Below are 15,866 nucleotides of genomic sequence, written 5' to 3' on the forward strand. Positions count from 1 at the left end.
TAGTTATTCATCAATTACCAAAGAATATATTGTTAACAGTATTGACATTAGCAGTAAAATCTGAGTGAAAGTCATTGACTACCTATATCATATGAAAATTTTTATTTGCTATTTGTTACAACATGTTACAAAACAACATGTTACAAAACAAGGGAATCAGCACTGGGTAAATGCTACTTCATTGAGTCACTTTATTGACCTCCATAGCTTTTGATTTTAATATATCTGTAAAATGGAAGTAATATAGAGTAGGAGCCATTTTGGAAGGATTAAATACTTTTACTTACATTCTAACTTTTCCAGGTGGTGATAAAATGATGATGATGAAGATGCTGATGAAAAATTTATTGAATGTTTACTCTGTACTTGGCACATTAGTGCTTTCCATGAATCTTTCTTTAATTCATAACACCATTTTGGATGGTGAATGCCCAAATGTGTCACAATTATGTACTGAGGCAAACACAATTTTTGATTTTCGATTAAAAATTTTTTGGGTTCTATCATCTCAACCTGTTAATGTACTACCCTCACTCCGTAAACAATGGTTTTGCTGTGTAAAATGGATTTATCCACTCTTGGAAATCCCAGGGGGACTACATTTGCTTACCTGCCCCTCTGTCTTCTATGCCACTCATGTGCTAAATACAATCCCCAAATTAAGAAGATTCCATTTTTTTAAAATGTTGCTGAAAATAAGCATTTGGGGACAGAAAAGAGGGAATTCTAAACACACCTGTTACCCCACAAAGAATTATGTACTGCCTCTTTAGCTGTTGTCTGCAAGGACCCCACTTTAACCCGGGTGTTAGAGGATCCTGAGGAAGCCTGGGAAGGCGAGTAGTCTGAGTAAGTGCCTGAGGAAACACTGTTATTCAGACAGTGAGTTTTGTCAACTTCAGACTCATCTGTTGATTCTGAAATGTAAACAGGAAATTATTATAATGCTGTGAACATTGACAAGTATAAACACAGAAAGGCAAGTATGAAAAACAGCATACCAATGAATGTTAGAGATACATATTTATAAAATATTTCTATAGACTATGGTATATCATAATTTACAACTGGTGATTCATCATGCACATGCATTTGTGGCATATTTTCCACATCAGGTTCACAATGTTACCTTTTTTGTCCTTCCCTAGCAGAACAAGTTTGGGTGGGTACAGAGGGGTCTCAGCTAATGAAGGGTGAAGTTCCCCAATCCTCATTTCATTAGCTGGATGAACAAAAGAATCCTGAGAGATATAATAATACAGGACAAGGAAAGTAAACATTTAAGCATTGGTTAACCAAGATGGCAATATCTTTATTTGGCTCAGATACAAGATGGGACTCCAGAATTTAATTCACCGTGGCGCACTAGGAGAAGTGAATCATATGTATCTCTGAGGTAAGCACTAAAATGTTTTGTTTTTCTAATTTAAATGAGTCCACTTATTCATCAGACATTTTTTGAAAGCTGTTTTTATGCCTGGCACTGTGCAAAGAACTGTGGAGTTTCCAAAGAAAGACAAAATGCCACCAATGCCCTGGGGGAGTTTACAGTCTAGTTAGGGAGATAGATATAACTCATAAAACAGGACTGAATTATAATAAGTCATATATAAGTAATACAATACATAATCTATAACATATAAACATGTAAGAGTTCTAAGGAATGAACTCTTTTAAGAGTTCTAAGAGGAATATATTACTGACCAACTAGGTTTTTTTTCAAATATTAACAAAGTTAATGCACAATTGGGCCCTATAAATACTGCTTTTACTGTCAATCTCCCTCTTAATTCCTACTGTTTCCCAAGTGATCTTCTCAGTTTCTTTAGTTTTACCATGCCTTCTTCCAAAGGTTTCTAGTTTTCTCATGATCAATCTAGCCCGCTAAATCTTCACTCTACATCCTTTCACTCAGTATAATGAGCAACATTGGTATAAGAATATAACTTTATGACAAATAAACATATTTAAAAAAACCGATGAATTTTAAACTTCTGTAATTCAAATTATTATTCCCGGTTAACCAGGTAGTGGGAGGACATTAGGAAAAGCAAAATTCTCACTTCCTTCTAGATATAAAAATGGCTTATTTACACTCAGGAGTAAGTAGTGATATAAATTTGTGCACAGCAGTTATCTTTCTGTCTTTTCCCCTTAAGCTCAATTTGAATTTAAAGAAGAATTTTCAGTTTTTTTCATTCATTAGTACTTGTTTGTTTGAACATTAATGTAATACATTTAGAAGTATTTTGTTAAACTGGAGAAAGAATACACTTGAGGACAAAATATAATAATGAAATGGTTCCTACTTTATAACTAATTGGTTGGTAATATCAGATAGAAACTCTTACTATACATTTTGCTTACCCCCGCCCGCCACCGCAAACCTGGGTATATCTGACACTTTTTTAAAAAAATAATATTTCAGTGGGAGAAGACTGGACGATCATCTAGTCCAATCCTTTCATTTCCTAGAGGTGGATTCTGAGACTCAGTGAGGCCCAGGCTTACATAGATAAGTAGACAAAGATCCAGCATGGAGGTAGGATTCCTTTGGGCTCTAGTCGGATGATTATCCCTTACATTGCCGCCTCCTGGTTAGCTCAGCTTGAGCATATTAGAGACTTAACATGCAGTATTGTATATATTTGAAGAGGAATGGAAAAGGGAATGGGATTGATGGAAATTCTGGAGATGAATAGGAAAATCTGTGTTTTCATGGATTTTGAAAATTATTTCAAAAGTTTAGCATAAGAGACTTTGGATATAGTTTTGAGTTGAGAGAATAGAGTAAAAGCCTTCACACATCTTTAGAGACATGTATTAAGTAGAAGCAGATGCAAGTCTGAGAAATGGTACTATGAAAGGCATAAAATATGTTAAGACTTTCAAAAATTTTTCAGTTACAAAGTGGCATATTTCTGTTTTATTCCTGCTTTACCACTTATTAATCAGGTTGCCTCGAGCAAGTCACTGTAACTCTCTGGATCTTATTCAATTTATCAATAAAATGAGGATAATAGATAATAAGAATTAGTGCAAATTTCTTTCTAATACTAACATTCTGTAAATATCAATATAACTTATTTGTTGAAATAATATTTTAAAAAGGAAATATTCTTATGACATTTTAATATAGAAGTATAAGCATTTTGTTTTAGTCAAAAACAAATAAACAAAATAGTTGTATAAGCACAGAAATGTAAATATAGTTAAGGATTTCACTACTTTTTTTTCCCCTTATGCCTTACACATTCGGTACTCAATTTATCTTTTATGTATAGATCAAACATTTACACTTGTATCTCACAATTGTGACTGGAGCTCTGCATGGCAGCTATAGTTTGACTTAAATTCTAGTCTCTGACGCTGCTCAAGAATTTCTATTTTGAATCAAAAAAGAGCCCTCATGACTGGGAAGAATGATATCAGCTAATCATGAACTTGCATCTCTTCTCTAGAATTCTGTGGCCCTCCACCTAGGTAGAGGACTACTACTGAAGCAAGAGTAATGGATTTACACTGACCCAGTTAGACTCTCTTATCTTTATGAGCAAAATAATGATGATGATGATGATGATGGTGGTCATCAGTTAAGAAAAATCTATTACCTGTCTACTATTGTGTTACTATGCTAAACACTATATTTTATCCCTGTTGATTATTTAAATGATAATCTTATTTTTATTGTTATTTATTATTTTAAGTTGTTTATTATTATCACCTTTGTTTTACAAGTAAAGAAATGGAAGTTCAGAGAGGTAAGCAAATAATTCCAAGTCACAAGCTTAATAGGTGGTAGAGCTGGGATTTGAACTGGAATCTGTTCTTCTTGAAGGTCTTCTATGGGATACTGTATATGCTATATTGTCTATCCTAAGAAAAGCTCACTTCTCAAATGGGCTTCACATAAGAAAGTTAACTATCCAACAAAGGAAATTAATAATTGGCTTTGCCTCTATAAAGTCTTTTATAAATAGCTGGAAGAATCAAGTTCATGTTGGAAAAGTGGGTGAAGCTTTTGGGACTACTTCTTTGGGTGAAGATAGTGGAAGTTACTAGTAGGGAATCAAATTTAGTGGAGTTCCCATTATAAGTAAATTGAGCCATATTTTTTTCTGGTGAGGGGACAGAGATTGAGGGGAAAGAAAAGGTAAAAAAATTTTTTTTTTTTAACCCCATTGCCCTTCCACTGGTCAAACTAAATCTTGGCTGATACTGCTGTAGTGAAAGGGAGCCTAAAGCCTAAGGTAGAATTCAAAGGGGGAAGAAAGCTTATGCCTGAGCTTTCGAGTCAAAATAAATAAACGCATTAATAAAAGCATTTAAGGAAACTTTCAAGGGTAATTGACTATTCTCTTTTTCCTGGAGAAAGATGTGATTCCTCTACAGAGAGAAATTGGACTGAGTCTCCTAAGAAATGGAAAAGTGCCTTCCTTTATGAAAGTGGTTAATGCAAGCTACCGACTCACAGAAGTATTAAAGGAGAATGTGGCAGGGTCTCCCGCTCTTGTGGATGGGAAAGGAATGGTCATTTACTGCAGCTTTCCTCTGTGCCACGATCTGTGCTCAGAACTGTTATAAATATTTTCATCTGATTTCATCTCCGCAAAATCTCTGAAAGACTGTTATTATTATCTGTATTTTTAAAGATAAGAAACCAAGGCTCAGAAAGGTTTCAGTGACTTGTCAAGGTCATACAATTGGTAACAAGGTGGAGTCAAACTTTGAATTCATGTCTTCTACACTTTCCCCTGTTCCTTTCCCCCATTCTGAAAACTGTGCTCTTGAGGCACTCACAGTGCTGTTGCTAATTCACAGGGACACATGAGTTACTTTAAATATTTGAGGGGAAAAAAGCAATACTTGACATCAGTCAGATACTGTGAGAACTGCTACCTTGAGGTAGCTCTCAGTTTCAACATTAGATTGCACACTTCTTTTGATTAATAGTCTGTGTGAATCTGGGTTTTTGGTGGTTGCTGTGATAAAAAATAATCAAGTGCCACTGGAAAATCAATGTGAAACAGAAATTAGAGTTGTAGTACCCAATATGATTCCAAGGTTTGAGAAGGTAGGTGGTGTCCAACAGGTGCACACATTCCATGAGTAAGTAGTTTTGGTTATTTAAGAATGAACTAAAACTATTATTTTCTCTTTCAATTTATGTGTATTGTTTTTTTCAAATAACCACTAAGTGGGGCATAAGTATTTACTAAGTTGTTCAGACCTAACAATAATAATTGGAACTGTTAGGTATTTCTTGGCTATCACTGTATATTAACCCCTGATACTTTTGAGCCTTTGAAATTTTGATTTTAAGTCTCATAGGCTTTGATTTTTACATATAAATAAAATCTGGCTCCTTAAAAACTGTTTCTAAGTCACCCAGTCTATGGTTTTCTGTTATAGCCATCCAAATGGACTGATACTGGGGGAAAAACAAATGTAATCTCCACAAGGCATGTATGAAGGAAAATGGGAGCAGAGGAGAACCTTCATATCTCTCTGACCTCCTTGTTCTTATGGCCCTCTTGGCCATATTCTCTATGTTAAAACTCTTGGCATAGGGTTGCAAATAGAAAGTGATCAATAAATGATATATCTTTCCTTTTCCCTCTTTCTCTGCTGCATTTGTAACCTATTTACCTTGCTTCTTCTTTCTGTTTTCTGCTTTTGCTTCTGCTTACCTCTGTTTGTTTTTTCTTGGTTTTCCATATTTAACAACATGGATAAATATGTCATACAGTGTGTGACACCCTCTTTCACCTTCTTGGTAGCATGATCTAAATAATGATGACCCAAAAATGGCAGGCACAGGTAAAACATATAATAAAAATGCATAGTATACACTGATCAGCTAGACACTTAGTTATTTGTATTTATTATATCTGGAAGTAGAATAGAATTAGGGCCCCTTAATTTGGATGCAGTAATGAGAAGGAAGGATGATACAGAAAAGGACATCTCCTAGCCCTAGGATGGCTAAAAGTTGGGCATAGAAGATCTAACATCTCAATTTTAGAAAAAATATTGATATTATCAGTGAAATTTCTATTCAAGTGGAAAAGGCTAGTAGATGAAGAAAACTAAGAAAGAGTGGGGCGAATCATAGAAATAAATATGAAGCTGAAAGTTGAGCTTCAATCTTACTTAGCTTGGCTACTTTAGCAAATTAAGAAGATTAGATAGGCAATACAAAGTCACTATAGTGTTTTTTTTAAGGAGGACAAGATTAGATGTGTGTTTAAAAAGATCATTAGCAAGGCAATGGGGGGCTTGGGACAAGGTAAGCCAAGAAATTGACAGTTTTTACAGAAATGCAGGACAGAGTTGAGGACCTGAAGAGATAGAGGAGATACACTAGATGAAAATGTATAGGAGTTAGTGATTGGAAGGGGCAGGGAGTGGGAAGCAAAAAGGAAGAAGAAATCAAGATGCCTCCCAAATTTCTAGCTTGAGTGAACCGGTAGATAATGGTGCCAGCTGAGATCAAGACCAATTATACTGAAGCAGAAGGAGGTTTGAGGAGGAAACATTAAAATTAATTTGGATTTGTTAAGTTTGAAGTGCTTGTGGGACAATTTTAAGATTTTTTTTACTATTGAGATATTATTAAATTCATGACCAAAGCCATCTTTTCTTTGTCTCATCTCTCCCATCCCTGTATTAAGCAATTTTAGGATCTACGTATTTTGCAGTAGTTATTCAGTTTGTGGGTTATCATGACCTTACAGTCATCTTGATGTTAAACTGTGATGACATGAGATATAAATATAAAGTGTATGTGTATTTAGGGTGTACCCACTAAATGTTAGTTTTCCTCCTTTTTATATTATTGCAGTATCTTAGAGATAAAAGAAAAGTATGTTGCTTTGCTATAGTATATCTGTAATGTTTTAGAGATGAAAAAGTACAATAATATGAGTTTTATAAGCAAAATGAAAAAAGCAATGAAAATAAATATTTACTTAAATTTTCTTCCCTAGATATCCAGCTATATTCCTCTCTTTTGGGTCAGGCTTGTACTTCCACTGGCAGATATGCACACCACGCTTATTTTTGCTTAAGCTTTCTTTTCTCTTCGCCTAGAATGCCTTCTTCTCTTTTTGACTTTAAAAGAATCACCTAATCTTTAATATGCAGTTCAATCTTAAGCATTTCACATAACTTTTAAAGTGATTGGCAGTGACTGCTTATCACTCCATTTTCTTAGAGTATTATATTCTCCATCACACAACCAAGGATGTTATCATGTTTTATATAATACATTCTCTAATGGCTTCATCTGTGTTAAGTTTACCTGGCTAGGCTCTCAATTATTTGGAGACTATTCACACATTTCATATTTCTTTACTCTCTCTCACAGTGTTTAGCACAGTGCTAAATATACAGTTGGTGTTTAATGCAAAAAACTGATGCTTTGAACGCAGATTTGTAAAAGAGTTTTGTCAACCTAGATTTTTGAGCAGTAGGTATAGGAACTTCTAGATGTACTCATATCAATTATGTTTCTAATGAAGATTAAAAGATGATAACCAAATTAGCTGAAGAGTAGATGAAATAGTACAGAGGTGGCATAAATGTAGTTGAATTCTTTTCAGACCACACAAATTGATAAGGATAAATATCTAATTCATTCTAAAATATAGAAACTAAGCTTCATATTAGATTCTGTAAAGCTAAATTTCAAAGTTATTGCCCCTTTTTATATAGTAGTGTTTCCTATAAAGGGTGTAACCCAAACACAAAAACATTTTTAAAAATTGGCTCTAAATCTGATCAAGAATTTTACTGATATTTGCATAATAATAATAAAACTTCATTTAGGTTTTTCTAATGACTCATACAATAAAAGTTTGGGGTAGTCAAAGGAATATCAAGAAAATGTTTAATGCACTTACTGGCCAGGCCTAACTTGGTGAGCGAATTATTCCTTCTGTGTGTATTGGAACTTTTGGAGCTGTATTAATGATTTTACGCCATGAAGGTGCATTTATTAAATGCAACCCTCATAGTTTGGAAGAGTAGAGAGACTCATTTATACATTAGGAAAAAATGCACTTATCAAGGAAGATCTGTTCAGTTAAAAAAACATATCATTTAGTAATTCCAAAAAATCCAAACCACACTGGCAATTACCAATAACCTTGAAATACCTCCACTGTAATCTCCTTTGGGGCTACAGGCCACTTGTGTTCGTATTTTTCTTTCACAGTTTGCTCCGTGTTAGCAGTTGGATTTGAATTCTCAACACGCACTCCATGGCTTGGCTTACCCACCAGATTTTGAACAGATTTTACCATATTCTTTAAATCCTCTGGGTAAGGAGTTGGATATCGTTTTAGGTTTATTTCAACCTAGAAGTTTGTAAAAAGAAATTTAACATAAAAATACCTTCAGCAAGCATGTTCACAAAACTACTCCATTTTATGTGCAGTAGTATAACCAAATGCAATATAGTGAGTGTTGAGCTGGCTGAAAAACTGTGTTGTAGAGTAGAACACATAGTGTTCTTTTCACATTCTGCCTCCTGGACTTCTCCCCACCCCTGGCCACCTTTCTAGATTAAAAACAATTTTTGGATTATATCTTATGTTTAGGTCTACTCTATAGATGGTTGAAATAGCAGTAGGTCAAACACTTAAGTGATTGGTAATCTCTGAAAAATTTAATCAAGTTACTATCAGCTGCTTTTATACTTTAGAGGCTGTTCCCTTACCTATCTTAATTATTTAAAAAGAATCATTTTGACATTAAAAATATCTTTGGAATATCAATGCAGGTGATGGGAGAAGACCCCAAAAGATTTACAAGTGAGTTATCATGTATTAAGAAATGGGGAGTTGACAGTATCTGATCAAATATGCACCAGCTCTGTGTTAATTAGCATGTTACATCAAAAGGTAGGGTAGCTAATTCTTGTTAATAACTAAAAAAAAAAAATCCTTCAAGGAGGCTTTTATATTTAGTTTTTACCATAATAAAGTATCATGCTTTATAGGTTACATCTTACAATAAAGAGAAATAAAAAATTGAGAACATTGTCTAGGATATTCTAGGTAAATATGTAAATTTGGGCTTATACTTATCCAGAGACTTATTTCTATTCTTTTTTTTTTTTTTTTTTTTTTTGCGGTACGCGGGCTTCTCACTGTTGTGGCCTCTCCCGTTGCGGAGCACAGGCTCCGGACGTGCAGGCTCAGCGGCCATGGCTCACGGGCCCAGCGGCTCCGCGGCATGTGGGATCTTCCCGGACCGGGGCACGAACCCATGTGCCCTGCATCGGCAGGCGGACTCTCAACCACTGCGCCACCAGGGAAGCCCTATTTCTATTCTTGAATTCATTTTTGGTGTCTCAATCTGACTTAGGGAATATATATATATATATATATTACTATTCTTCACATTTAATTCAGAGAGAGAAAATATGAGACATTCCATACAGAATATCCCACCTTCAGAGTACTTAAAATATACTTAAAATGGAATAGATACAAATTATCCAGGCTGATTAAAATGGAGTGGGAGGAAAAATAAGGGGCATATTTACTTGGCTTGGTTTATTCCAATAGTTATGTCTTTTTGAATCTGAGTAGAACCAACTTTACAAAATGGAATGATTTATGTGATCGTGGTGAGTATGTGTTGGGGAAAGTGTATGTGAGGGTGCGTTGGGGGAGGGCAGAGGTGGAAGAGAAGCTGAAAGGGGAAGAAGAAAGAGGGGGATGAGAGATAAAAAGAGAAAGAGGGTGGGGCACACACATACCCACCCCCTCCACACCTATGTAACACATGGGATGTAAGAAAATATGATAGTGATATAGATCTGAGGATTATAAATATGAATTCAAACACTTTTGCTCATCTGCAGTTTTAGCAAATCCACCAACTTTGTTATTCTAGTATTTCATCTTCCTGTGGCTCTCTGTCCATGTCAAATACTGAGATTGGACTTCACTAGATGATTTTTAACATTCCTTTCAGAACTAAAGTTACAAAATTATTTTTCCAATAAATGTTTGGGAAGCTGGTGAAAAACCAGATAAATTTGTTAGTGTAAATCTCATTGAAATGTAATTTAATCTTTAATACGCTGAAACAAATAGGATGAAGTTAATAATATATAGAAACAAAGCTACAAAAATATAACCCAAGGAAAAAAGACTACCAAAAAACAAAAGTATAAGTTGTTAGAGTGTAATATAAGTATATCTCAGGGTACTTTATAATGCATTCTTAAATAAACATAAAAAGAATGATAGCCATGCTAGACAAAATCCATTGGGATGAATGCATTCTTGGATCTGCTGTTTAAATTGGTATTAGAAATATTAATCACAAATTTGATCTAAGTTTAAAAATTATATTGTTGAACTTGTTTAAAAGTCCTTGATACCAAAGGACTTAAAAGTCAAAAAACTACATTTAAAAAATGTAAATTGTAGAATGGTGTGACTATTATGCCAATTAAGAACATCTTTTAATTTTTAATATGAATGAAAAATAACTTTCAAATAGGTCCTTAAATTAAAATTCTACACACCTTAAACAATCCTCAATATTAAAACTACACTTCTAAATTGAATCAAAGGCAAAAAATGGGACGTGTTCTTTTTTTTTTTTTTTTATAAATTTATTTATTTATTTATTTTTCGCTGTGTTGGGTCTTGGTTGCTGCACATGGGCTTTCTCTAGTTGCGGTGAGTGGGGGTTCGTTGTGGTGCGCGGGCTTCTCATTGCGGTGGCTTCTCTCATGGCAGAGCACGGGCCCTAGGTGCATGGGCTTCAGTAGTTGTGGCTCGCGGGCTCTAGAGCACAGGCCCAGTAGTTGTGGCGCACGGGCTTAGTTGCTCCGCGGCATGTGGGATCTTCCCGGACCAGGGCTCGAACCCATGTCCCGTGCATTGGCAGGTGGATTCTTAACCACTGCACAACCAGGGAAGCCCCCTGGGACGTGTTCTTTCTTAGAATTAAATACATCAAGTAATGTAATCTAATTTTTGTAGATGCTGTGTCCCTTCTGACACAGAGGGCTATTTGCTAATGGCCATGGTACCAATATTTTTTGGTTATATTATAAGGAAGTTAATGTTATATTTTGGTCACATCATGAGAATGTATTTGGGCACTTTATCTCTGTAAAAATATTTAAATGTAGAAATAAAAGTGGATTTGCCATTAAGCTAATGAAGCTTAAGCTTTAGGGTCTGTCACCTGCATGGGCTCTTTCCAAAGCCTTGTGAGGGGCCCTGCTTATGTATTTACATGGTTATTTTATATTCTTTTCCTTAAAGAGGCTCCTCTCCAAATTGTGGAAGCTGAATTCAGGTCTCATAAAACTTGGATTTGTTCCACCTATACAATAAGCTACTTGCTTCCCATTCACTAGTCTACTAGCAGAATTTACTGGACTTAGAGTCAGAAGACCCAAATTAAAGCCACAGATTTACCCCCAACTAGCTATCAGCCACAATCTTTCTGTCCAGTTTCTACTCATGTAAAATGGCAATGATAATATCTTGGGTTAATCTAGAGCTCGAATGAGATAATAAATGTGAAGTCCCTTGAAAATGTATAATTTCTATGCAGAGATTAGATACTATTTCTAATATCAGATTCTTCTCATGTATTTTTTGAATCTGGAGTCTTTGGCAATCTAGTTTTATTATATATATGTCTAACTATAATACCTGTAACTGGATTTTTTTCAGTTTGTATGCAGCAATAACTATCATTTACTCATTATCTGCCATGTGATAGGCACCATGCGAAGTGTTTTATAAGAATATATAAAACTAATTATTGTTAGTTATTTATATAATAAACAATACTTATTTTATTATTTACCATATGGATTTAATTATAAATGAATAATAAATAGTTATAATTAATAATATTAATTAAAATCTATAATTAATTATAATTAAATCTCATTTTAATTTCACAACCCATTTGTAGCATCTGTTACCATTTTACAGAAGGAAAACACGGGCTCAGATGGTGTAAGTTACTTGAAGGTGATACAGCTACAGGAATCAATGCCCATATTCAACCTCAGGTCTAACTCCAAAGCTTATGCTTCGCAAGTGTTACTTGGCTCAGAGCTATTCTCTGGTATAGGTGCAGCATATATTTGTACAATCTTGTGGAAGAAATAGTGTAAATCTAAAGTGTGAATTTTATTGAGTTAAATAAGATAATTTCAATTTTTAAAACATAAAGTTATCATAATATTTTATAATTAAAAAAATGAAAGTATAGTATTTTATAATTCTGTTATGTTCGTAAGCTCTCTAAAAGCATATTTTATACACTTTTACAGATTGTTTTGCCTCTCTATTTTTCAATGCATGTGTGAAGTGCTTCAGAAATGAATAACTATGATCATAAACACAATTATATTAATAGTCCAGTAATGCCCAGTTAGTTTCTTTATATTGCTAAATATATAGGCTATAAATATTCCCTTATTCTAATACAGGATATATGTAATAGGTGGGAAAAATTTGTCAATTATGTTCTTACCAAAATGTTGTGTTTATCACTCACCATAAAGTATTTGCTCATTTTACAGGTACATTTTATTAAAGTCCAATATTTTTACTGAAATGTTATTTTATTTTGGAAAATAGAAGTGTTTCACAACATTCTATATATCTCAGATCTTAAGAAAGTGCAGTAAATGCAAATAGTAGCTGCAAGATGTTGGAGACTCCCAAAGATTTAGCAATGAAGAAAGAAGTAATGTTAATAGTTAGGGCATTTAGAAGTGATACCTTGAATTCACAAAGAACTATGCTTTTCTTATATAATGATTAAATTACCATTTGATTTGATTGTAAATTCCAGTAAGAGAAATAATAGTTAATGCTTTGGTTATTAATTGTTAAATATCTTATTCTAGGAATTAATTGGAACATTTTACATAGAAAGGAAACCTATAGCAGTTTTAGTTAGGATTCTCAACTTGCCATATACTGTAGAAAGAATATACACACAGAATAAGAATTTAGTCCATTACATGTGGATAAGGTTTACAAAATATGTAGTGTTCTTCCACATCCCATTAAGACTTTTTTTCATTAAACTCTTCAATACCCCACCCACTGAGATAAAGAAGCCCTATCTGCCAGAATTCCCAGGCCAATCTTCTCTTACAGGAATTCTCATCATCTGTGCCTTCAAATTAAAAGGAAATTGATGCTTTTCAACAGATGTCCATCTTTGTGCTCAAAGTCCACTCTCAGCAAATTTCAATTCAAATCTCATGCTGTTTTAGAATCAAGTTTTAGTTATTTAATCTCCCTCAGAATTGATATTACAAAAAAATGTGTGTATGTCTGGGGACAATTTAGATTGCATCAGTAGTGTCATCAACATTCTGCCCGACTATTGGTATTCCCACACTTTAAATAAAAATCTTGAAAAATAAAAACATAAATAAAAATGAAGCACCCAACTTAAAAACCATGCCAGATATCCCACCAGTAGGCACATCATATCGATGTTCCCTCCCCCTCTGGCTCAGTTCTCCCCACCCCATTGCCAATGTCAATGAATAAAAAATTAAACTGGGATCAAACACTGGCAATTGAAAGGTTTCTGTATGATCAACATTTCTTACCCCAAATCATGCAGAACATACCCCATAAACCACTGTTCCAAGGTTGCCTCTACGTAAGGGATTCTCCTACCCCAAACACCTAGGCCTACCTGTCTGCCACTTAGAGAGGGAAGAGTGGTGGATTGTGCTGCAACTGGCAATGGAGTACACATGCTCCTTTCCTGCTGGAGGCCACTTATACAACCCCATGCCAGCTGTGGGTCATTCTGGGGGACGGGCATATCTTGGATCTGCTGATCACACCTGGCCCATGGTGTGCAGCAATCGCCAGACAGTCTGGCAGGTTGGAGAGTAATCCCACGCTGGCCCCTTTCCCAGGGGGCTTGGCAGGAGTGATCCTGTGGGAGAAGGAATCTCCATTTTCTGGGAGAAAGAGGAGCACTGTAGCAAAACTTTCACTTTATCATTTTTCTATTCTTGATATATATATTTTTCATTCTGGGTAATGCATTTAAAACAACCATCAGAAAATTAGTTTTAATTCTATGTAATAAAACAGTACCAATATCATATGAAGCTAAAGGGTCACAATTTCTTCACACAATGCAGCTTTCATACTAAACTAAACTAAACTAAACTTTCATACTTTCATACACTGAACACATTATAAGTAGGGCATTATACTCTAGTCTATTTGGAAGTTGATGCAATAGGTCAGTGGTTCCCTTTAAAATTTTATGTAAATTAAAGGTAAAATGGTACTAAATTTAATGTACATGTAATGAGCCAGAAAAGTATAATTAATTTAGTGCAAGATTTCAGCATATTCCATTCATCATCATACTTCCATGATGATTTATTTAGACATTTGTTTGTGTTCTAATTTGTCCAATAGCCAATGGCATTGGAAATACTCAAATTGGTCAAAACCAAGTAGTTTGAGATTTTGGAAACACATATTATTTCACCAATATATAAAATAAATCAAATATAAATAAACATAGAGAAAATGTACTCTAAAGTATAATGAACCTACTCTAATTATAATCAAACTTGATCACATAACACACAAACAGGGCTTCTAAATGTCTGTTTGCATTTGCTATATTTTATGCTTTCAATGACACATATACCAGTATTAAATGCACTCTTTTCTTCTTGGAGCCTTTGAATATAGGTTTCTTTTTAGGAAGAAGTATGTAGTTTTTGACATTCAATGAAGTAAAAGAATGAATCAGAGGTCCAGTATAGAATGCATCATCCATTGGTTCTGGATTTAACATATAAAATCCTTACAAGAAGAACTGAAATGTTCTAAAGATCTTTTTTTGTTTATTTTTAGTTAAAAAATGTCTCTTTGGTTATTAGATAGCACTAATCAACCATTTAGAAACATTTTTTTAAGTCCAAATCTTTAACAAAATTGTCATTTTGATTTGGGAATCCATTTTGGTTTCTCCACAATGAAATAGGTAGGCTTTGTCAATTACCTTACTAATTCCAGTAAGGTTCTAGAGTATGCTGGTTTAAGAAAAAAGTTTAGAAAATGTGGGAATGAGGGGATAGAAAAGAACACATCACACAATCCAGATCTATTAATAGGATGCATATACAATTACTTATGTAATTAGTCACTAAGGGTGAGAGCTGTTAGTATCCATGATGGAAAAAGTGCAAAAATAATACCATAAAAAATTGATGAGAGATTCAAGATGTTGCCATGATGATAACATGAAGACCTGATGTTGATATAATCCATATAAATTCTGTTATTTTCAAATTTATATAATGTAAAAATACAGATTTTAAAATTCCGACCTTGTTACTTGACTTAGATTAGTGCCAATAAAGCATTTTTTAAAATATGCTTTAAGGTGAAAAATTTTAAGTAATTTTCCCTAAGGGACATCACCTACTCTTAGGCTCTTACCTTCATTAAAACTTGTCCTCACACTTAAGAAAACTCATAAAGTCTTTTCAAATATTCCAGAGACATAGAATCTTTCTGAGATTTTAATGCCAATGTAATATATTAATCCATTGGTTCTTTCATAAATGTGTATTTTGGCTTCACACAGTCTGCATGATGCCTTGCCTTGATCAGTGATTTTAAAAAAACACATTTCAGTGTTTCAAAGAGGTAATAAGGTGAAGCCCATCACCCAGACTTTTGTGTTAGATTTTTAGGTTTTTTTTTTTTGGCTTTCTCTCAGCTTGAATCTCTTTCATGTTGCTATTCTGTAAGATGGGGTGGCATATGAAATTTGCTCAGTCAGGATGTTAGTCTCATTCCGAAGCA

At 34.2% G+C, this 15,866-nt stretch overlaps 1 protein-coding gene across 6 annotated transcripts in view; it reads right to left on the reverse strand.

The window, feature by feature from the left end:
- Window positions 1-15,866, reverse strand: part of LRRC7 (leucine rich repeat containing 7) — a 498,913-nt gene that overhangs the window by 91,580 nt on the left and 391,467 nt on the right. For all 6 annotated transcript variants that reach the window (XM_060304379.1, XM_060304393.1, XM_030865914.2 and 3 more), the window contains 4 exons: window positions 13,717-13,965; window positions 8,160-8,360; window positions 1,130-1,241; window positions 737-917 (listed from right to left, as the gene is read on the reverse strand). In XM_060304379.1, coding sequence (XP_060160362.1) covers window positions 737-917; window positions 1,130-1,241; window positions 8,160-8,360; window positions 13,717-13,965 — 743 coding nt within the window. The remainder of the gene's footprint in view (window positions 1-736; window positions 918-1,129; window positions 1,242-8,159; window positions 8,361-13,716; window positions 13,966-15,866) is intronic.

The sequence above is a fragment of the Globicephala melas genome, chromosome 1 (assembly GCF_963455315.2).
Source record: "Globicephala melas chromosome 1, mGloMel1.2, whole genome shotgun sequence".
Lineage (NCBI taxonomy): Eukaryota > Metazoa > Chordata > Mammalia > Artiodactyla > Delphinidae > Globicephala > Globicephala melas.